Source organism: Trachemys scripta, chromosome 1 (genome assembly GCF_013100865.1).
Source record: "Trachemys scripta elegans isolate TJP31775 chromosome 1, CAS_Tse_1.0, whole genome shotgun sequence".
In the NCBI taxonomy this organism is placed as follows: domain Eukaryota; kingdom Metazoa; phylum Chordata; order Testudines; family Emydidae; genus Trachemys; species Trachemys scripta.
This window is the reverse complement of record NC_048298.1, coordinates 292989231-293012767: the sequence shown is the minus strand read 5'-3', so window position 1 is coordinate 293012767 and position 23537 is coordinate 292989231. Positions and strand designations below refer to the sequence as shown.

The 23537-nt window shown below is 42.9% G+C and overlaps 1 protein-coding gene across 1 annotated transcript in view; it reads right to left on the bottom strand.

The window, feature by feature from the left end:
• The window catches only part of LHFPL6 (LHFPL tetraspan subfamily member 6), a 201670-nt gene extending 178659 nt beyond the window's left edge, over nucleotides 1-23011 (bottom strand). The window contains exons 1-2 of the mRNA XM_034758566.1: nucleotides 22305-23011; nucleotides 19842-20402 (exon numbers count right to left, since the gene is read on the bottom strand). Of these exons, the coding sequence (XP_034614457.1) occupies nucleotides 19842-20226 (385 nt within the window). The 5' untranslated portion in view covers nucleotides 20227-20402; nucleotides 22305-23011. The remainder of the gene's footprint in view (nucleotides 1-19841; nucleotides 20403-22304) is intronic.
• Between the last annotated feature and the right edge of the window lie 526 nt (nucleotides 23012-23537).

Genomic DNA, 23537 nt, shown 5'->3' with positions numbered 1-23537 from the left:
GTGTAGAGATCTCACATATATTAAGTACCACCCAGGCATTCCCTGTACACTGGAGAAAGTCCATGATGACAAGATATGCCAACTTTAGGGCCTCCTCGCACTGATGAAGTGACAGGGCCATTGTGCAAGAGATAAACAGGTTCTTTTCCGGGGGTCGTTGGTCCTTTTTAAATGAAGCAGGTCCAGATCTCTTGTGCCAGAACAGGTGCTCCCCGTTTGGCCAATTAAGAGTGGGGCTGCATCTGGGCCTATAATGAATCAGGGCAACTCAGAGAGGGAGGAGGCACCTGAAGGAAGCTGTAGGAGGTCCCTGGGGGAAGGCAGAAAAATAGCAGAGGTATGTGCTGGCCACCCTTCCTGAGCTAGGGCTGGAAAGGACTATAGGCAGAAGAACAATAGAGGGGTTGCTTGCTGACGTCCAAGCCACAGAGGGCTGAAGGCAGGGAAGCGGTGGAAGGGCTTACCTGGTGATATCTCTATATCGGAGAGCGAGAGGCTGAGGGCCAGGAGAAGAGTGGAAGACCTACCTGTTGGCCTGTCTTAGCTGAGAGGACAATGGGACTGGGCCAGTGATGGATGCTCCCCTGGTGAAAATGAATTCCCAGCAGAGAGGCTGAGGAGGGGTTCCCCACCAGCAAGAGTGAGGTTGCACTCTGGCTGGAAGGACTGGGGTGGCTGTCCTGGCAGAAGAGCAGGAGAGGACCAAAGACAAGCCCAGATGTGGTGGAAGATGCTAAAGCATGATATGTGATACACTGATGGGCTAAATGTTGTGGAATTCTAAGGTCTAAATGCACTGGGAGTAATATTTCTTTGGACCTTATTTGCACTTTGCCTATCATGGAGTCCTTGGGCTCAAGAGGAGAAGTGGAACAGTAACCCCAGTGTTAGGGCCTGGGGGTGCGCAGGAGACTGCAAGGGGGGTGTTTGGGGACAGGAACCAGGTAATTCGCGGTTCTGTATTTCGATGAGCACACACAGCCTCTATTGCAGTTAGCTGCGTTTATCACTCATTTCTTGAACCTCTAATGCAACCATAAAAGGAAAAAAACCTCAACTTCTTGGAAGTCTGGAGTTCACAATGAAGAAAGAAAGGTTTCAGGATGTGGCGGAGGGGGGGCTTTCTTTTAGCTGGGATGCCAACCTGAAAATCATCTACTATTCATGCACAATCACAACTTTTTAAAACATGTCATTCTGTCTTAACATTGTATATTATGGATTGCTGCAAAGCATTATATGTTAAATGACATGTAATCCATGGAGCTATTAGTTTCTGGGATCAAAGATACATTTTTAAAGTGTGGTTGAATATGAGTTTACACCACACATACTAATGGCTCCTTTGAAAAGGGTAAATAATCCACATTACATTAATCTTTTGAACGCGTATTTACCCAACAGATTAATGCATAATGGCTTTGAAGGTTATTACAGTCCATGAGATCTATGGGCTAAAATCTTCTCTCCAATCTGCATGTTAGATCTAGTCTATGCTCTTCATAAATTGTTCTCAGCATGTGGGGAGAGTAGATCCAGATACCAGAGATTAGTCTGACATTGATTGCAGGCAAGATAATGGAGCGGCTGATATGGGACTTGATTAACAAAGAACTAAAAAAGGGTAATGTAATTAATGCAAATCAACATGGTTTTACGGAAAATAGATCCTGTCTAACTAATTTGATGTCTTTTTTTGATGAAATTACAAGTTTGGTTGATAAAGATAATAGTATTGATGTAATATACTTGGACTTCTATAAGGCATTTGACTTGTTACCACATGACATTTTAATTAAAAAATTAGAATATAAAATTAACATGGCACACATTAAATGGATTAAAAACTGGCTAACTGATAGGTCTCAAAAAGTAAATGTAAGTGGGGAATTGCCATCGAACAGGTATGTTCCCAGTAGGCTCCCACAGGAATCAGTGCTTGGCCCTACACTATCTAACACCTTTACCAATGACCTGGAAGAAAACATAAAATCAACACTGATAAAGTTTACAGCTGACACAAAAATTGGAGGAGTGCAAAAAATGAAGAGACTAGGTCACTGTTTGAGACTGATCGAGATCACTTGGTAAATGGGTTGCAAACAAGCAATATTCATTTTAATATGGCTAAAGGTAAATGTATACATCTGGGAACAAAGAACGTAGGCCACAATTACTGGATGGGAACTGTATCTAAGGGCTTGTCTACACTGGCACTTTCCAGCGCTGCAACTTTCTCGCTCAGGGGTGTCCCAGCACTGGTAGCTGTGCCCTCATGGAGGTGGGTTTTTTAGAGCGCTGGGAGAGCTCTCTCCCAGTGCTCTTCCACGACTACACAAACTACGTTAAAGCACTGCCACGGCAGCTCTTTAACGTTGCCAGTGTAGATTAGCCCTAAGAAGCAACACAAGTGTGTTGTGAAGATAAATACACTAACGACTGTGAGGTGCTCAGATACTACAGTAATGATGGCTATATGAATACCAAAACAGATAGTTGGTACTTAATCGGTCTGTAATCTATCAGTTTCTTCCTTTTTACCTTGCTATCATTGGCTGACTCGCGTAATTTGCTGACATCAAATCATGAAAGTGGAGGGTACAGAAAAAATGTGTGTGTCTTAAAAAAATTAACCACATGCAGTTTTAAGTTCTTCCAAACCCTATATTTTTGACCATCATGCTTTGTTTGTGTTATCCATCTGAAAGATCAGCGTTCTCAGAAACATAAGTTTGACAAACTGTGGGTCACACTAAAGATTTCATCTGCCCTCTCAGATTTACCTTCAGGTATTTGGGGATAAATTACAAGGAAAATTCCAACTGGAATTAGTGAATTTGCATTTAAACCTGTTGAGACTGCAGACATATGTCTGCTTTCCTTTCTGGTTTATGTACTGTTCAAGGTTACTGGAAACTAGACGGCTTGTCCCTTTAGCTTACTGCAATCCAATTTCACTTTCAAAGTGAAATTGTATTTGAGATCTCAAAGCAAACACCTGTCCCACCTATTCATGGCAGTGGCGCTGGAACATTTTTAATAGTGGGGGTGCTGAAAGCCAACCCCCTTATCCCTGTCCACTGCCCCCCTCCCCAGAGCTGAGGCCGGGAGCAAAGCCCAGGGCACGGGGCAGCAGCAGATTCCCGGGCGCATGGGGCCAGCTGCTGGGACCCTGGGCACAGGGCCGGGAGCCTGGGGGCGCTGCAGCACCCCCCGCACCGCTAGTTCCCGCGCCTATGGTTCATGGAACAGAAGAGCTTTCAATTCTGTATCCTCTGTTCTTTTTCAATTCTGTATCCTCTGTATAAATTAAAAATAATCTGTAATCTCTGTTTGCAGTATTGTTGTAGCCATCTTGGTCCCAGGATATTAGCGAGACAAGGTGAGTGAAATATATTATTTTATTGGACCAACTTTTGTTGGTGAAAGAGACAAGCTTTCAAGCTTAACACAGTTCTTCTTCAGGGCTGGGAAAGGTACTCAGAGTTCCACAGCTAAACAAAAGGTGGAACAGCTTGTTTAGCATAAGGAGTTAGCACATGTTGCAAAAGACAATTCAAGGTGAAAAGGGCATTTAACACCTCTGCAGTCATAGGACAAAGGAGGGTTAATGGGTTACAGATTGTTATCATGAGCCATAAATCCAGTGTCCATAAATCCAGAGACTGTGTGATAGTAATGACTGCTTTAATAAAGATTCTTCTGTGAAGAAGGCAAGAAGCACAATTTGGAAGTGTGTAAATCAGGGATTAATTCAAATGAGAAGATTTGCAGACAGAGTAAAATCCTGGTCTCAGTGGTGTCAATGAGTTTCAATGGACCAGGATTTAGCTCACATTGGACCAAATTCAGAGGTGACGTAAACAGTGGCGAAAGATACACATCTGTCAAAGAAGTCTCAACCGGTGTAATCTTCACATCAAGCAGCTAGAAAAAGGTACAAGTTCAAGTGAAGCTGGAGAAGAGGGGCTAATATAACCCAATCTTTGCACTCTCCTATCCATTGCTTTTCCTGGTTGCTCTGTAGAAATCTTGATTTTAAAATTCCAGAAACAAGCACAGAATTCCATGTTCAGACTGATTTGGAGGAAGTAGTTGCCAAGCCAAGAAAAAAAAATCTGAGCCAAGTTTCTAAATTCTTTGCAGCCCTTTGATATTCAAATGATCTGCCACCATCCTTGCAGATTGGGAATGGAGGAGTTTGCATTCAGGTGCCCTCATTTAGAATTGCTTAGTTACTAGGAGGTGTCCTCCATTTTGAAAAGGTCCACAAAGACACACAGATCCAAAAAATAAACTAAAATAAAAATAATCACAAAGTACATTACCACCTGAAAACTACAGCTGTAACTTACATGTCCACTGGGGACAATTATGACCTATTTACAGACATACACTATTGTGTCTTCCCTTGGAGACCAGGAGGAGTGATTTAACAATGCTGCATTTTATTCCTGCTTTAGGGTTTCATTTTACAAGAACAAATAAAAGCACAATTTCTTAAAAAGCTCATCCCACTTTATTCTATTTTATACGACTGCACAGTAGATTTGCCCTGAATTGTATTCAAACAGCCTCTCAATCACTCTGAATTTACAATCTTTTGAAATGTGTAAAGATTACCATTGGTTTTTTTTTTAATTTATTTTCTACAGAAATTTGTTCAAGTATCTTATCTTTATCACAAAGAGAGACTGCAAATTCTTTAATATAGTCTAAAATCACAACGAAGTGTAAATTTTGACTATCCTTGTGAGGGCAATTGAAGTGAAAGCATTTGCATGCTAAGCTTCATTGACTAAGAATATCCTGAGTTCGTATATTTGAAGGAGGCTGCTTATCTGAACTGTTTCAAGAGATGATTTTACATCTTTAAAATGTTAATATTTTATAAGTGAGAAGGTTTCCAAGCAACTTATTAAGTGAATGGAGTATTGCACCCATTTAGGCCAGATTCTAAATTGGTGTAAATCCGCTACTTTGACTAACACCAGCCGGGAGTTTGATCCACAGAGCAGTTAGTTTGATAGACTCCTCTTTCAAAGCCAAATTACATTCTGTATTTCAGTGGGCTATTTCTAAATGGGTTATATGTTCACCTTTATCAGCATGATATAATAAGGCTACACACCTTTGAGTTCTGATTCATTTCACCTTGATACCTATAGGAATGTCAAGTATTAACTTGAACTTAGATTCCAAAATATTAATAACCATCTGTATATGGATGTGTGTATGTGCACATGTGTCACACACACAGCCTGTCACAATCCATAACCTAACTGTTCTTTTCGTCCTTCTAGCTGAAAAACAATAAGGACCGAGACAGTCAGTCTTCATCGCCATTGACTTACAGAACTGATCATCTTGGAACAATACAAAGCCTTCTACTAAACTTGTAATAGAATTATAAGGTATATACAGCATAAATATCTGCATTTGCAAACATCCCTTATATAAAGGATTAGCTGTCTATGATAAAGCTGCCTGTGATGGGGTGTATAGATCCTACAAGGGAACGGATACTAAAGGGTTAAAAGGGGGAGTCATCACCTCCCTAGCTGTAGCCTAGAGGCAGGCTAAGGACAGCAAGGATAAAAGGCTGCAGCCCAGCCAGACCAGGGTGGCTGCTGGAGAGACAGAAAGCCACAGTGAGGAAGTGCCCTAAGGTAAGAGTGGAGGAAGCTGCCTGGAGAAACCACTTGTCCACAAGAAGGGACTGGAGAAGATTACCAGGCAGGAGGTACTTACAAGGCCCTGAGGCCTGGTCTACACTCGGGGCGGGAGGGGGGATCAATCTAAGTTACGCAACTTCAGCTACGTGAATAGCGTAGCTGAAGTCGACATACTTAGATTGACTTACCGCGGTGTCTTCACTATGGTGAGTCGACTGCTGCCGCTCCCCCATCAACTCTGCCTGCACCTCTTGCCCAGCTGGAGTACAGGAGTCCACGGGAGAGCGCTCGGAGATCGATTTATCGCGTCTAGACTAGTTGTGATAAATCGATCCCTGCTGGCTTGATCGCTGCCCGCCCATCCATCCGGTAGTGAAGACATACCCTGAGATAGGCAGCAGCCCAGGGACACAGCAGATTTAAACAAACTCCCTCATTGCTCCACCCAGGGTCCCTGAGCAGGGAACCAGGCCTTAGGTTCCCTGAAAATTTGACCCTAAGGCCCTTTATTTTCAAAATGACTAGTGATTTTTGGACACCTTCATTATTGGGTGTCCAATGTGAGAGACTCTAAAGTGGCCTGATTTTCAGAAGTATTAAACAACTACCCACTGAAAATGGAGACCCTTTATATTGTCTCCAGTAAGTTATTCCCAAATCACGGATCACTTTGGCTAATGTAAGACCAGGAGCCTAACCTTAAGCATACATTTTTGAAAACTTGGACCTATGTCTTGCTAAAGAAGCTCATATTCAGTTGCCATCCAGGGATCACTTACAGCTTCAGAAAAGTTTGACCCACAATAATAAAGAAATATGTTGGCTCAGTATTCTACAGCTACTCACTAATTCCACTTGAAAGAAAAAATGTCATTATCCCTAAGGAAATAGAATTTGCAGACTCCATATAGTACTTTACTCTGCAATTATGACAGTGTTCAAAATCAATGATATCAACCTTTAGGCCCTTTATTTATCTACGCTCCTTGAAACAAGGAACCAGACGCTCAGCTACTGAAAAAAGCAGAAGCTTCTTTATATTTTATTTTACCATCACAAGCAAAAAACACTTTGGAAGCTGAAACATCTTCCTATTCATTCATTTTTACACAGTGATACAATCATAGCTGAATCTTCTTTCCAAACCTGCTCAGCAAAATTATTATTGTGCAAGTGCTTTGCAAAAAGCACAATTGCCTGAAATTACGCTAGAGTCAAATGTTGATTAAAAAAAAAGTGCCACACAGGGAATGAAAACTAACTGCTGTGAAACTTAATGAAACCCACTGAGTGCCAAGGGCACAGGCAGCCAAACTGAATTTAAAAAGGTGCCAGGAAGGGGGGCTCTGTAATCAGACTAGCCACTAGGGTAGATGAGATAAGCAGAGCGACTTTTCTCTGCCATGAGATCAAAACAGAATGTAATTCTTATGCATGAGATGAAAAGTTAAAATATCCTCCAGACTTCCTGTGTTCATAGATCGGATCCCAGGGCTTAGTGCACAATATGGAATTTGCCTTCCCTAGTTGAAGGTTTGTCCCAGCTCTTTCAGGTCACTGAATGCAGCACAGAAGGGCTCCTTCCTGACTCAATTTTTATTTCATTCTGTTATGGAAAAGAGGAACAAACCGAACAGAGTTCTTGATAGTTCAGCACAAGTTAGCTGCAGCCCCACACTCAAATGTGCTGACATGGTGAGTGAATTCAGACTGCATTACTGCCAGCGAAGCACAAAAAATAAAATAAGATAATCAGAAACTAATGGCCACCATTCAAGGGTGGGTTCATTGCTCACAAAATGAGTGGTTTCCAAAGCAGCGCTCCATTATAAAACATTAATAAATAATTATACTGTATGTTTAGTAGATAGGATCTTTCATCCCATACGAGGCTGAAACATGTTAAAAAGTAAGGGCCCAGGCCTGCAAACACTTATACATGCGTAGAACTTTATTCAAGGGAGCAGTCCCATTGAACACCAATGGCACAAAGGGGCAGGAAAGTTGTATAGTCCCTTAGGTAGTGTTATTTGCTGGTGTAACTTCTTAGAGCATCCCCAAGGCTGCTCTGATTTACTCTGGGGAATGAGCTGGTCTGTAGCAGTGCTGGAAATCAGGGGAGCACAAAGGTGACATACATCCTACTTTGTCTCACCCTTCACAGCTTGGCGTTATCTGAGAATTGGGCCTCAAGGCCTGATTCTAGTTTATACTAGTGTTACTCCACTGGGGTTTCCACCAGTGTGAGCTCATAGCCCAATAACCCAGATTCTGCTGGCAGTGACACTGGTGTAAATCTGGAGTAACTCCACTGAAGTCGAGCTGAAAGCATGTTTTTCTGAATGGCTCTGTAAAACTCCACAGATAGGATTGGTTCATTTCTCACTCCAGTCTTCACTGCAGCCAACTCTGTTTGCCTTATAGCCCCTGCCCTGAAGTCAGGGAATTGCATGAAAGTCTCAGCCTTCATTTAAAAAAAACAACCCCTAAGTTTCTAGCCCTCAGAGTTATAGCGAAAAACACAAATCCTAAAGGCTCAAAATCTAAAAGGCAAATATAAAGAACCCCAAATTTATCATTTTATAATCTCATGATTTTTTAAGCCAATCCTGTAATTTTGAGGGGCCCATTCATGGTCTTTGAATGCTTGGGGTTGGCAATACAGACCTTTACACAAGTATTGCTCCATTTTGACTGATGTACTCTGGTGTAAGATAATGAGTCCCCAGGAATGGGAAGCAAAGCTAATGACTGCCATGAGAGTTAAGATCTGAGCAGATGTAGGACTAAAATTGCACACTACAAATGATTTAAAAGACTTGAAAACTTATAATTATTGTTGTACTACAATAGTATCAGGAGTCCACCTTGCACTGAACACAGTGGCTAGAAATGCCTAGTTATTTATATTTATAACACATTAAACTATATAAACCTGCCCCAACATGATAGATTTTAAAAAAATCTCAACCACACAAACAAAAATCATAGAACTAACATAACATTTGCAAGCCATCTGTCTATTGACTTAGACTGAATGCTATACCCCTTTCCACCACCTTTTACCTGTTTTGTCTTTCAACTGCAACATTTCTGGGGCAGTGACTATCTCTTACTCTATGTGCAGTGCCTTGCACAATGGGGCTCTGATCTCAGTTGGAGCATCTAGGCTGTACTATGAGATTAAATTAATAATATAATAATAAATAACTGTGGACTGAAGTGCAAATTTGCATAGGCAGATGTACAAACCCCCAAATATCACTTCATGACTTTTAAAGTTTGTAAAAGTATTACAGTGTTTGGAGGGTGCCTATTACACATAGGGTTTAACCTCCTTTATGTCCTGGTTAAACCAAAGTACCATTAAATTCACTCACACATACTCACTGAGGTCCCCTAGCAAAATGCATTGCTATCCAAAGCATCTGCAACCCTTTTAATCTGAATGCTTTTAAAAAACACTTTGGCTAATTGGAGTTCTACTGTATTGTGGCCAAACTGAGTTGCCCATGGTGTTCTAAATATCAAGTTCATTCTCTTTTAAAAAATCTTAGTCCCAAATTGGCTTTCAGTAGCTCCAGCCAGAGACAAAAGCCCAAACTTGTGAAGAAGTCAGGAAGCACACTTTCTTTGGAAACCTCAGGGCTATTTCTTGTACTCTACTGCATAAGCAGGTTTCATACCCTTTCATTGAGAGCTTTATTTTAGAAGCAGCTTTTATCATTCCAGACTGATCATTCATGGCTTTATCTCAAATCCTTTATCCTTAAAGCAAGAGACAAACTCCATATCCCTTTGCATTGATTAGAAAACCATTCTTCTGGAATTAACAATGCCACTTTATAGTACAAAGGCATCTTTATTCAGGAATAATACCAGACAACTGAACTGTCAGATTGCAAAGGAAAGGTCAAATCTTTACATTACCACAGCAACGATACAGAATGTTTATAGGGGTAGTGCATTTCTTTTGCATTCTCTCCTGAGGATTTTGGTTCATGTAACAAGAAATAAGAGTGTCTTATAATAATTTTTGTAAGTTTATATATATATATATAATGTGAGATTTCCATGAAATTCCTACCAACTAGTAGTAAGTTCAGTTAAAGATTTTCTGTGTCAGCCCAGCAGTAAATTTTACTTACAAATCAATACTCAAAATAGTCAGTTATCATAAAAAAACACTTTCAGAGATCTACTGCTCAATACTGCAAGGCGCCCAGCACTCTGGCCTTGATCCAGCAAAGCACTTAAGCACATGCTAAGTACATGAATGGTCCCACTGACGTTAAAGTTAAGCACATGAGCATGCAGGATCAGGGTCTAAGGGGTCTATCCTGAAAAGTTCTGTGCACCATCTCGAAGAAACTGAGCACCCTTGAGTCTCATTATCTTCAGTAGGAATTGACAATGTTGAGGAACTGCCAGGTTTGAACCATAAGGCCTGCTCCTTCTCCCACTAAAGTTGAAGAATTTTGCCATTGACTTCAACAGGAGCAGGCCCTGAGTGATGTATCAAAGGAAAGCACAGTTGGGAGGCGGGGGAGGGCCTAGTTCTGCTCTGTTACACCAGTGCAAGTTAGTGGCAACTCCACTGAAGTAAAAGGACTTACATCAGTAAAAGCAATGTAAATGAGATCAGACTCAAGTCCATGGCATCATGGGAAGCCCATGGCATAATTTGACAATGTCTGGTTTGTTGATTGTGTGCAACTTTTCATGCCTAAGCTAAAGAAACAAAGACATGTGAAGTGACTGGCAGGGGACTGTCATGGACCATTATGTGCAACATTTTGTCACTCTGGCCTGTGAGGTCATGTGACTGCAAAGTTAGCCCTTCCTTCCTGTGTGACTTCTAGTTTCTAAATTAGGTCAAGCCCCTTCCTATTTGCTATGCCATATGAAAACAACTGCACTGCTAGTCTGCAAGCCATGTGTCTGACCTCACCTTCATGATTAAGGAGTTAGAAGAAGTTTTCATTAGACCTTTGAAAGCCAAAGCCCCACAGTTCAGATGGTAAAAGAAGGTATATACAGAGAAGTAATACTAAAGTAAACATTAAGTAAAGGAAAATGTAGGCTGAATATCAGGAAAAAAATTTCTAATGGAATTCCTATAGACTGTCTCCCAAAGGAAGTGAGAAAAGCCCCATTAAGAAGTCATTTAAAACTGGATTGGACAAAGCCCTGGAAAATGTGCTGTCCGGAACAATCCTTTACTGTCTGTGGGACCTCAGCACATGATCTCATTGCTAATTGGAAAATACTGCAACTTTTCAGTGACTAAGTGAAGTTTCCAATAATATTCAAACACCTAAATGTGTTCAGGAAGCAAAACGAGCGGAGTCTTTTAACCCAGAAACAAAATTACTAACTCTAGGCCAAATTTCTTCTCTCCTTTACTCCAACACTAATGCAGAGTAATTCCACTGATTTAACTGGAATCGCTCCAGATTTACACCACAGCACAGGAGCACAGAATTTTCCCAACTCCTTCCAATTAATTTTAATTTAAACTGTTGCTATTTTAAAAGCTTGAACATGGAATATTTTCTATAATCTTTATTTTACAATAAATTTTCTTACCATATAATTCTCTATCATTGCTCTCGGGGCTTGATCCAGCAGAATATGTTGGTAGCTTTCTGAGCAACATAAGCTCCAAACAAGCTTTGAATGCTGGGTCTGCGGTAGGCCAACCCTTCCTGGACCTGTCTAGCTTCTATCCTATGGGCTTGCACAGCCCACCGAGTTCTTACAACCCCAGGCCAGCCAAGCATTAACTCATGAGTGAGTGGGGCTACTCAGGTGAGTAAAAGCGCACCATTGTGAGTAAGGGGTTCACACTCTATCCCTAAGCGGTTTGCTGGATGGGGGCCTAGGGCCTGAACATAGCCTCCAAAAAGAGTGGTACTATAATAGTTATAAATGACAAAATTTACAGAGACCCCTCTTGATAGAATCACCTTTACTTACTGGGCCAAATTCTCTTGGCATAACTCAAACTTGGGCCTGACTTCAATGGAGCAATGCTGATCTATGCCAGCTGAATATCTGGCCCCCAGTCTCCATTAATGGGAATCGGTGTCTCAAAGATTTTCATTAGTATGACAAATAAGCCCTTTCATTTGACTTTGTTTTACAAGACAGGAAGGCCTAGTAGTGGGCTGAGCATGAGATTCATTGTGCGCTAAGAACTCCTGATTCTTGGTCTGTCACTGATGCCATTTTGGCTTTGAACAAGTCACTCGGCATATCAGTGACTCAGCTTCTCCATCTTTAAAATGGAGATAATACATCCTTATGAGCCTCAATTCTCCTGAAGATTAATTAGTTAATGTTTGTAAAACCCTTTGAAATGTAAAGCACCATGCAAGTGCTAAGTATTGTTACTCTCCAGTATGAAAAAGGAGCTAAAAAATGAGACAAGCAAGCATTTCTATATATAAATAAAACAGCACTCGGAGTTTTCTTTAGATCAAAAAGTCTGGTCTTAATGCAAAATTCTGCTTAAACTCCAAACAGCTGCAACAATAATCAAAGCATCCCACAGTACTTTTATATTCAACATCAATAGCAAAGAAAGGAGAAGGAAAGCAACTCTTCCCAATATTTTAGCAGCATCATTCTTTTTTGGAGGGTTTTTTGTTTCGTTTTTTTTTGTGCGTATCAGCATTTCCATTATACACATGCTTTCCAGAGGCTTATAATCTGACTTTAAAAAATTTGCTCCCGGCTGAAATTTGGCATGCATGGAATTTTTCTCCTTACTTAGCTGAAGCTTATTGTAGTAGTAAAAATTATTGCAAAAATAGCACAGCTCACTGTAAACAAATGAATACACGCCCATTAACATCTCTTTCAGTTACATTCATGTTTGGAACCATTCTCAATTTAGGTCAGTGTTCCAACCAAACAGCCTCAACACTTGGGGCCAGCTGGTGTAAACTGTCATAATTCCATTGGCTTCAACGGAGGGATGACAATTTACAGCAGCTGAGGATCTGCTCCTTTCTCTTTCAGCTGACTAAAGCAGGAAGACACAAGGTTTAGGCCAATGAAATGGATCAAATTTTAGAGGGGAGTGTGAGTCTAAGTGACAACTGGAGAGTCTAAATTTATATTTTTTTCTGACCCATATAAGTGTAGGTTAACTTAGACTCCCTTACAGTCAGATGCAGTGGGCCAGGCTCAGAGGTAATATTAAGAGGGGAGAATTACACTAGACTAAGGTGTGTGTGTGTGTCTATGTGTGTGTAAAAGAGGTGAAATTGACGTAATCTACACACTAAGGGAGCCCACAAGTTGTAAATTACATCATAGACTCGCTTCTGAATTTGTCCAAATGTCCTTAAATTGTCACTTTTGCAAGCATACAGCAGGGGATCTTATTACCTAATGTTCTACCATATGGGCTGCAAAATCTGCTCAGGATGGCAGACTTTTATATGTCTTTCCTTTTATCATGTCTTCCCACAATAACCACCTTACCTATGGCCTGACTAATCCTGCATTGCCTGCAAAGGTAAAACTCTCATTGGAGTCAATGCGTTTTATTCTGTACGGTGTTACATTATTGTAGGCAGATGCACCTTTGTAAAGTTGGTGGAAAGCGGGCATTAAACATTACCACTAGTGATCAAAGTGGCTGGCTCTGGAAGCCAAGATATAATATCCAGGAATTTCCAGGAGTGCTGAGGCTAAGCCAAAAAGGGGTGTGGTCTGCACAAATATACACGGCACTCTGTCTCTGTGTAAAACAGGTGGGGCAGCTGGAGTGAACTGGAGCAGCTGTGAGGCCGCTCTTAATTGAAGCATAAAGCTAATGTACAGAGATTCTACTCCGTAACAACATCAAGCAATGCCATACTCCTCGTTTGCCTCAATGTTGATGTCTTCTGGCACAGGTGCCGACTTTCTCATTTCCCCAGCAGTGCTCAACCCCTGCTCTGCCCCAGGTCCTGCTCCACTCCACCTCTTCCCACCCCTGCCCTGCCTCTTCCCACCCCAATCTACCCCCTACCACTCCCCTGAGCGTGCCCCACCCTCATTCCGCCTCCTCGCCCTCAGCGCCTCCTGCCCACCGCTGAACAGCTGATCTGCGGCAGTTAGGAGGCGCTGGAAGGGAGGGGGAAGAGCTGATCCGCAAGGCCACCGGTGGGTGCTGGGCACCCACTGCAGCACCCATGCAGTCGGCACCTATGTCTTCTGGGGAGGCACATGTTCCTTTCCATGCTTTCATCTTTTTATGGTAGGTGTGTGTGTGTGTGTAAAAGATGTAGTTTGTCTTTGTGTAACATGGATGATCACCCGAACCCATGAGAAAGTCACTGAGGTGTCCTACCTGACAGAAAAATGGGAGAGAGGAAAAAGTGGCAAAACACCTCATGTGATTATTGACTGTAGGGTTCTCAACTAGAGCAGGCCATAATATGGAAATCCCTTCCTGTGAAAAATTGTCACAGTTTTTTGAAGGGGTGGGGGGAATTGCAGATTGTGACAAAAAGTCAAAAATGCAAAAATTTATTGCACAAAGGGATTTCCAGAAAAATTCCACTTACAGACAAGTGAAATGGAATTTTTTGGCTTGCCATCTTCTTGTCTGGAAACCTCTTGTCAATTTCACTGTTTCCCAGCAGACAGAAATTGAAATTGACAAGAGCCTTCCAGCTAGGCAGCCTGGGAGTCATCATTTCAATTTTGCTGATGGAAAACTTGATTTTTTATTTATTTATTTATTTATTTTGTGTGTGCAAAATTGAAATATTCCCATGGAAAATTTTGATTTTGAATAAAGGGTGTTTTCAATCAGACAATCATTCTGGTGGAAAATTCCCAACCAGCTCTATCCTCCGCATCTAGCCAATGTTTGTCAAGAGCAGGCAAGAGTCTGTGCAAGCTAATACATGACTATTGCCCTAGCACAGGGTTTGAGGAACTTTACAGTGGCTTTTCCCGAGGGTTATTTTTCTTCTGCAGATGTTTTCAGAATTTATCTTAGAAACTGCTTGAGCCTGTTTTCCTATATAGCCAAATGTTCCAAATTCCCAAAGCTACAATAAAAGGGCCATCCGTGTTCATGGGTTACAGTCGCAGCTGGTGTAGACACAAGGGAATGAAGAGAGAGAAATAGGGGCTCCTCATTTGGCTCCTCCCATTTCCAAAAGGAACTCCTGTCGGAACTTGTGGAATTCTGGTGTAAAAACTACTGGAGAATCAAGACAGTGCAACCTAGTCAGTTACACCAGATTTACCTACAGAAAAGCAACTCACTTTTCGGATGCATAACAAACTGGGGGTTCAGCCTGACCACTTCTGAATTTTGATTTTATGAAATTACTATATATCTGTGGACCCCCCATGAGTTAGCAAACTTGTGTCATGTCTCTTCCAGGCCAGAGACAATGGTGAATGATCACTATTCAGTGATCAGCTGATCAAAGTAAAACACCTTGGGACAATAGGTTTGCTCTGCCTGGGAGAAGACACTTTCTCCTCTTGTCTGAAGGGATGGGTGGGTTGAGGGTAATGGAAAATTACCAAAAGGCAGAACAAAAGAAGTAGGTGACCCCACCAGGAGTCTATAAAAGGACTGACAAGAGGGAATGAGAGGAGACACAGCCATCTTGCACTACAAACATTAAAATGCAGGAAGCTGCTGCAGGGGCAAGGTAGGCAATGGGGTGGAGGACTCTGCCTGCCTGTGAGAATACAGATGATTTCTCAAGGGAAGGATGAGCTAATGAGGGACATTGTGTGCAGAAGGTTTTATTGTTTGGTATGATCTGTATTCTCCTGTGCTTTACATGATGAAATATAAAGAGCATAAAGTTTGATACATTAAACAAAGTAAGAGTGAGTGACTGAGAGAGAGAGACCTTCACAAATACTGTGTGCCTCTGAGGGAGTCAAATTTGTAAACGAAAAGCATCAGACCTTGGCGGTGGAGTTCTGGGGGAGGGTGTGTTTAAGTACTGGGAGTCTGAAGGGTCAGCCAGGAGGGGTAAGTGGTTGGACAGCAGGTTCCAACACGCAGAGGGGGAGTTCCAGATAGAAGGTCTGGGCCCTGTGAGTGTGCCTAAGGTTGGTGCAATGGCTGCACTCCATTCAGGTTCATGGAGCTTGAAACACCTTTGACAATTCAGAGTTCAAAGGCTTGGAGTCCCTTTGGCATTCCTAGTGGACGGCCAAAAAGGGGCGCTCGTTAGGATCTGTGACAACATGCATCCCAGAGTTAAGACCAATGGGTCTAATTCAGAGATGTGTCAAAGATGGTGAGTCATCATTTCACTCCTGAATATGGCTCAACATAGAGTCAAAGGGAGTTTTGCCTAAGTAAGTGCAGATTTCAGTTCTTTTCTTTCGTGTGCCGACCCTTTTTATGAAGAGTCACCTTGCTAGCATCATGCTCTTTAAATTTACTGTATGTGAAATACTGTATCTTTTGATACACTGTGTGTAATAAAACTGGGTAACCTTTTAGTTCATTGTGCTTTTAATTTGATTGCTCTTCATTCAGAGAGTGAAATTATTCATCACATTAGTATGTCATATCTAACCAAATTGCAATGAAAAGAGGATCGATAATTAGAGTACAGTTTGCTGTAGATTTGTTAAACTTTAGTTTTTGTTAAACTTTACAGTTATTTTTAAAGACATACCTTTCAGTACAGTCTATTATAGGTACATGATATATATCTCAATCTTCCAAACATTCAGAGTAAACCAGCTCGATACATTGCACTTACTAGTCTCAATGAAGACTGTATGCATCTACATAACTGTGCCCTCATGAGGTTATAGACAGTATAACTTTCGCATTGGTTATCAGTACTCAGAAACAATACAGCAAAAGTGCTTGTAAAGTATCAGCTACAGCAGTAGCAGTTCTCAAACTATGATCTGTGGGCCACTGATGGTCAACAGAGAGCTGGCTAGCCAAATGGTGCTGGCTCCTTTTCCTTGTTTCTGGCTGCTAATTGCATCAGAAGAAACTAAATATACATTAAACACTTTCCTAATTTTACTTTTCCATGTAAGTAATTGTTGTAATCGCTGCAGTGATATTGGGATCATAATTAGGATGGGAAGTGGTTTGTGTGATTGAGAATGGGAGGGAAGAGTCCACAAGGCAATCTCTGTGTTAAGACTGAAAAAGTTTAAGAACCCCAGAACACAGTATCCTAGTATTGTTTTAAAATATATACAGACCCCACTCTCAGGATCCTCTGAAACAGTAAATGAGCCTCTTAAATGCCAGACAAACCAATTTTGAAATTGCTGTTCCTAGTCTGTGGGGATTTGCAGTTTCATGCAGGTTCTATCATTCATTTTTCAGGAGAGAAGTTGGTTTATGGTAAGCAGCCATGAGTAACTAACTCTTGGTTGCCACATACAGCAAACAACTCTGTGAAACCCCAGCTGTAAAGCCTTAGCACCATTTCACTAGGGCAGGCTTAGCTGGTTTTACACGGGGGTTACTCCATGACCTCCCTAGAGTTACTCCTGATTTGCACTCAGGTAAGAGGAGAATCAGGCCCTGTGTCTACTAGTGCCCACCCACATCATCTCAATAGCAGAGTAAAAAGCCTCTAATACCAGAGCAGGACAATCAGATCAATTTGTCAGTATTGGCCAGCCCCCAATCACTATATCCGAACTGTATCATGTTCTCACCTGCCCTTATGTCTCCCACTACAAGGCATTTGGCCAGTTAGTTTATTCACCCAAGTTAGTGCCTTTTAAAACACTTAGTGCCCATAACTGTAGTACCTATCAAAACCCATGAGCTAGAAAATCTATCATGTTTTTATGTTTGTGTTTAACGTCAGTTAATAGTCTTTTACGTTCAAACATTCCCCCTGAGTTGTTGACAGCAGGCACAACAAGTGTGCTGATGCAGAAGAATCAGAAGGTGAAAGCATCTATAAACAGAAGGTGAAACTGACTGACCTAGAATCACTGCCAAACTGAGTGAAAGGCAAAAAGATAAACAAACAGCATAAAAATACATTCGATAGTTAACATACTTTCCCTTTCAATAATCTATGTTTTGATTAGTAATATACATAGAGTAATAGTAAGGTTTTTGGGGAGAAAATTGGGATAAATCTTCAGCTGGTGCATAGCTCCTTAAGACCATGGAGCTATGCAGATTTACACCAGCTAAAGATCTGACCCCTGTTCTTTACTTTGACAGTGTCCCTGTAACTTTGTCCCTTTAACTTGTCCAAGTTACTGACCCACCACACCATCCCCCATCCCTAAGGCCTTAAGTTGCTTTTTATGTACCTTCAGAAGTGATGGTTTCTCAATTAGTTCATTTCTTGAGCATTTTACAGCATTGCTGTACGAAATCAGAGATAACCCTAAAACCCAGTAGAGGGGGAAATTACACATGCTGTGTAAATAATTTCTGAACTGTAAGTAAAGTTGTCTGTGATTTTCACAAGTTCACTGATCTTTTGGATTGCACCTACTGAAAATAAACTCTGAACACTTATGTCCACCCCTCCTTGGAAAATTGTTTTGCAGTCTATGCTGGAAAACTCTGTTGGCTTGCACTGTAACCTTAAGGATGCCTCTTCCCTCATCACATTTGATTCCAAGTCTCCATCAGCAGTCAGAAAGGGGTGGCATACTAGTTACAGCACAAGACAAAGCCACAAAGATTTGTGAGTTTTCCACTCTTCCTGTTCCCCTTCCCTCAATATTGACTGTGGAGGTTGTCATATTTCACTAGCATGGATTGTAATCAGACACAGGGGCAGCCTGGCCAGCAAGCCTGCAGAAAGGGGGAGTGCTGCCACAAAAACTGGATCAAGTAAAATTAAAATCATCTGATTAGAGACAAATTGAAAACAGAAAACAGTGGCTAAAAAGCAAGCAGGAGTGAAGCCTTTGTGGTGGGTGGAAGTGAAAATAACCAGTCTGAGTGGGATCACACATATTATTTAATCAAATATCTCTCCGTCCCTCTGCCTGCGGGCAGGGGAGAGGGTAGAATTTCATGACAAAGTGGGCTTTTGGAACTGTAAGTTACTGTCACAATTCTCTCTCAAGGCGTTGCTATTTTCTTCCAGATTGTGAGCCATATTAAATACAGAAATGTCTATAGGTCACACAGCAGACAGAAGGCTGAAGTAACAGTGTCAGTTTATTTCTAAGTGTAGCAATTACTTCAAAGCTTTGGGTCAGATTCTCAGCTGATGTAAATGAGCTCCTTAATGGACCTACAACTTACACTAGCTGAGGATCTGGCCCAGAGAGTCTTCCTTTCCTTTCCCCTGATTTTCAACTTTAAACTGTGTAGTACAGTCTTGTTTGCAGTGATATACTTAACAATTTATTTCCATTTCATTACTGTGTGAGCCCTGTTTGGAGGGGAAGGAATTACAAGTCCCAATGAAGCACACAACTATACTTTCTGAATTTGCACTCCTAGAAATGGCTATCACAGGACAGGTGAAACATAGCAGCTTTGATGGTTTCTGCGCTGAATGCCATTGAAATACATAACCTCACTGTAAATAGTACAGCCTAAAATCTCATTCATTTGAATGGTTATTCAAGAGGAAAGTGTTGCTGGAACATATGCAATGTTCCAGCACCACTTACAACAATACCGTGATGCTTTACTCTGAAAAATGACTCTACGAGCATAGCATTGTGGGGTTCCAAGTTTAATATCTCAGGAACTTTGAGGTCAAATTTGATCTCAATCTATAAGAAAAAAAATTTCTCCTTAACTGTCAGCACTGCAAACTCCACCTAGGACCTGAGAGTCAAGCTGTATTCTTTCTGGCTTTGGATTCTCGATTCTATAATAAAGATTCTCCAGTTGGAATCTTGGGTTTGACCCTGCAGTTGGATCCAAGTGGGTAAACCCATACCCCCTTGCAGTGCCCTACTGAAGTCAAGGCAAACCCAAGGCAAAAGACAATCCCTTCCCCAACGCGCTTACAATGTAATTGTACTTTTACAACCTAATAATAGTTTTAAGTGATTTAATGCAGCATACTATTCTGAAAGGTTAAATGCCAGCCTGGCAGGAACTTCAGTATATGAGAATGAACAAGGTTAACTGAAACCTGCAGAGGTGCTATCGTAAGAATAGAGAAAATAATGCAGTCACAGTACAGGAACCAAAAGCTTGTGACTTACCTCCCAGAAACTGGATGCCTCCTGCTACCCTGCCCACAGTTCTGGAGATGAGCTCGGACACACAGCAGCCCATGAGTGCAGTCAGTGCCACCAAAAGGAGGAGGCCACAGCCCAGCCCCGTCACCACGGTGCAGATCCTCCACTCAGCACTTGGGATGGCCTGGAAGGATGCGTAGCGGCCACACTGCTCTACCATCACTGTAGTCTGGCGGCTCTCATCCCGCACTGGATAGGAACACCTCCGGAAAGTGCCAAAGGACACTGACTTCTCCAGCTGAGACCCCAACAGCCAGTATGGCATAAAGAATCCTATGCAGGAAGCAGCAGCGCAGAGGAAGGAGAGAAGTGCCCAGATCATCCCAGTGCAAGTAAGGCTGGATGCCATCTTTCTACTCACAACCGATAATGGTAGCAATGAGGAGAGAGGGACTGTGTGTGTGTGTTAGTTTGGGGAGATTTATGAGTAACCCAGAATCTTTCAGTCCCGGTCAATCCTCAGCCTAGTAAAATCTTGAATCCTAAAGGCCATGATGCTGTCTTCCGTCATGAAGATGAAGGTCCCTGGTTAAATAATAACAAGGAGGAAAATAAAAATTCAATAATATTAAAGTAATAAAATAAATAATAATCAGTTCCACTCTCTGTGGTGCGTTCCTCCCAAGAATCTCAAAGCAATGAGACACTGTTCACATAAATCACACTTCTACCTCAAAATGGCTTCCCTACTATTATTACAAATAGCACCTAGAATTGCCACAACTGACAGAGATTAGAGAATAAATATTCCATTTTCTTTACTATGTTCATTTGCCAGTACTGTAGAGCCAGTTTCAATGTCCCCCCCGCCTCCACGTAGTAAGTTAGTCAGTCATTTTCCTCTGTTGTTTGTGTTGGTCTTTCACACAGGGGAAAGGAAAACATCTATTTAATCCTTAACATTTGAGGCCCTGATCCTGCAAAGACTTACACACATGCTTAACTTTATGCATTCAATGGGACGACTCATAGTAAAGTTAAGTATCTGAATAAGTCTTTGCAGGATTGAGGCCCTTGGGAAGTTACATAAGTAGTATTAAAGCACCTAATTCACAGATGAGTAAAATGAGACTTCCATAGGGTAAAATTTTGTCCAAAATGGCCAGGGATTTTTGGTGCATCAGTGGTCAGGTGCCCAAAAGGAGACACCTTGTGATTTACAGAGATGCTAAGCATCCATAATTCCAACTAAAGTCAATGGCAGCTGCAGGCATATTAGTACCAAACTATCCAAAGTGGAGTACCCAGAAATCTGTGCTGCTTAAAAGAAGCAGCCACATTTAAAATTTTGCCTGCAAGTGGTTTGCTAAAGACCTGAGGAACACAGCCTGGCTCCCAGCCTACTTCTCTGACAATTACATATCTGTAATGTAGCACTGTAGCATCCTCCCACTTCCGATTACAGTACAGAACTAATCACTACTCTCCAAAAGTTGGAGGAATATTATTTTTAAATCCACAATGGATCATTACGTCTGAATCCAATAGCATTTGTATGGTTATGATCATTTCTCACAGTTGCTGCCAAATGAATTCTGACAGCTATTTACTTTTTTTTTTAAGCATGGCTACATGCCAAGTCAGTGAATTCACTTCATGTACAGGCAATAAAATTAATACTCCATTTTTACTAGCAGGGAATGTAGGAAAGAGTCTTAAAATGAAATTAACCATGCACACCACATTAAAGTTTGTTTACTTTTTTAATTTATTTAAGAAAAATAATCCTCTACTATGAAGCTTATTTTCTGGCAGAAGAGTCTGTATGTATTTGTACCAATCATCTGTATGTATTCACATCACCTCTGACCTACAAAAGATCAAAAACATGGGAGGAAAACCTAAAAAGCGGTATATAATGTATCCTGTCTCCTCTGTGTCTCTTTAGGTGGTAGGCTCTTTGGACCAAAGGTTGTCCTTATCTTTGTGGCTCATGCAGTCCACATCACACTAGCTCGATGATGATAATTAACAATATACAAATAGATCACGGTGCTTGAATTCCCCCCCCCCTCCCCCGATTATTAGGAAAGATCACGTGCTTTAAAATAAAGGACAATATGGAGAATTTGGTGGTAAGGTGCCAGATGCTACTCCCTGTGAAATGAACAGCAAAACTCCCATTGACTTCAACGGGAGCAGGATCTCGCCCTAGGAAGGTCTGCTTTCATTCATAGACCGAAGTGCTAGTTTAAAAAAAACAAACCTATGTTGCACTGTACTTTTTGTGTGCGGAACAATGTACCCAATATGTCAGTGTCAACTTGAAATCTGAACCCGTCCAGCCTGCATGAAGATACAAAGTCTCCGGAGCCCTTTCTGGTCCGGGGGTAGAACCGCTCTCCCATTCCCCCTCACGCTGCCCCCCGAAACTTTCCGGGAGGAGTTACTGTAGCAGAGCCCCCGCACTGAGAAAACCCCCGTTACCTGGTTCACGTGGCAGCTGTGAGTGACTGTGCAGCGCAGCGCAGCCCGGGCGATCTGGAGGCAGGGATGAGCCAGGTCCTGTCCGTCTGCCGGGGGAAGTTGCCCCTGTCAGGTGAGAAGGTGCCGGGCACAAGGCAGCTGCCCGACTGCCAGGCGGCCAACTTCCAGCCCGGCGGAGGCGCTCAGCCAGGCGCGCTGCTCCCAGCTGCAGCGGGGCAGGCAGCCGCGGCAATGCTCCGCGGGGCTGGAAAGGCACCAGCCAGCCAGCAGCGGGGCGGGGAGCAGCCCACGGGCCGGGAGAGGCGGGTACTGACCCGCTGTGCCAAGGGCTCGCTCGGATCCTCCCGCTCCCAGATGCGCGGGGAACCCTCCCAGCAGCCCGGCAGCGGCGCAGGGCGGACGGGGCTGGAGGACACAGGCGGGGGTGGAGCGGGGCCGGGAGGCTCGCGTGGCCCCTGCTCCTGCCCCCCGCGCCCGGGCACTCCCGGCAGAGGGCTGTGTGGACGCAGGGAGGCGGCCGGCTGGCGCTGCCACGCAATGGGCTTCAAGGCAGGCAGGGCGCGCGGCTGCTTTCCCCTCCCACCGCCTCCTGCTCACCGGGCGGGACCCCGCTGCAGGCACGGCAATTGCGGGGCTAGCCGGGACATTCTTGGAGACTGAGAAGCGGAGAGACGGGGGCGGCACAGCCGAGTGGGTGTCAAACTCCCCGGAGAAGCATCAGTCAAGGGAGCCCCGCCCCCCCCCAAAGACCCTGCGGGCGGGGGGTGGAGCGATGTGGGGGGAAAAGGGGATGGATACGTGGGCTGAGGAATAGTGGAGAAAGTTACATTGCAGTGGGGCCTTGGGTTGTGTCTCTTCCGGGGGGAGGCTTGTTCCCAACAGTGAGGCAGAGAGCTGGAGGAGCACAAGCCAGCCGCAGAGAGGAGGATAGGATCGGTGAGGGGTGAAGGCTGCAATCCTTAAATGGAAGAAGATGGGCTAATCCCCTGAGGACAGCTGTATGGGGGGGGTGGGGGGTTGCTGCTGATGCTCCAGCATTTTGATCAGGACAGTTTGGGAGCTGCTTTGCACAGAGGAGAAATGTGGTCAGGGCGTGAAGAGCCACCAAAGGAGGCAGGGCGGGAGTTTAGCTAATGTTGCTGCAGCAGCCCCACAGGGCTGGGATAGGTCATGCCAAGGGCTGTGGGCAGCAACATTTTCCCAGTGTCTCTAGTGGGAAAGGTTTTTTTGCAA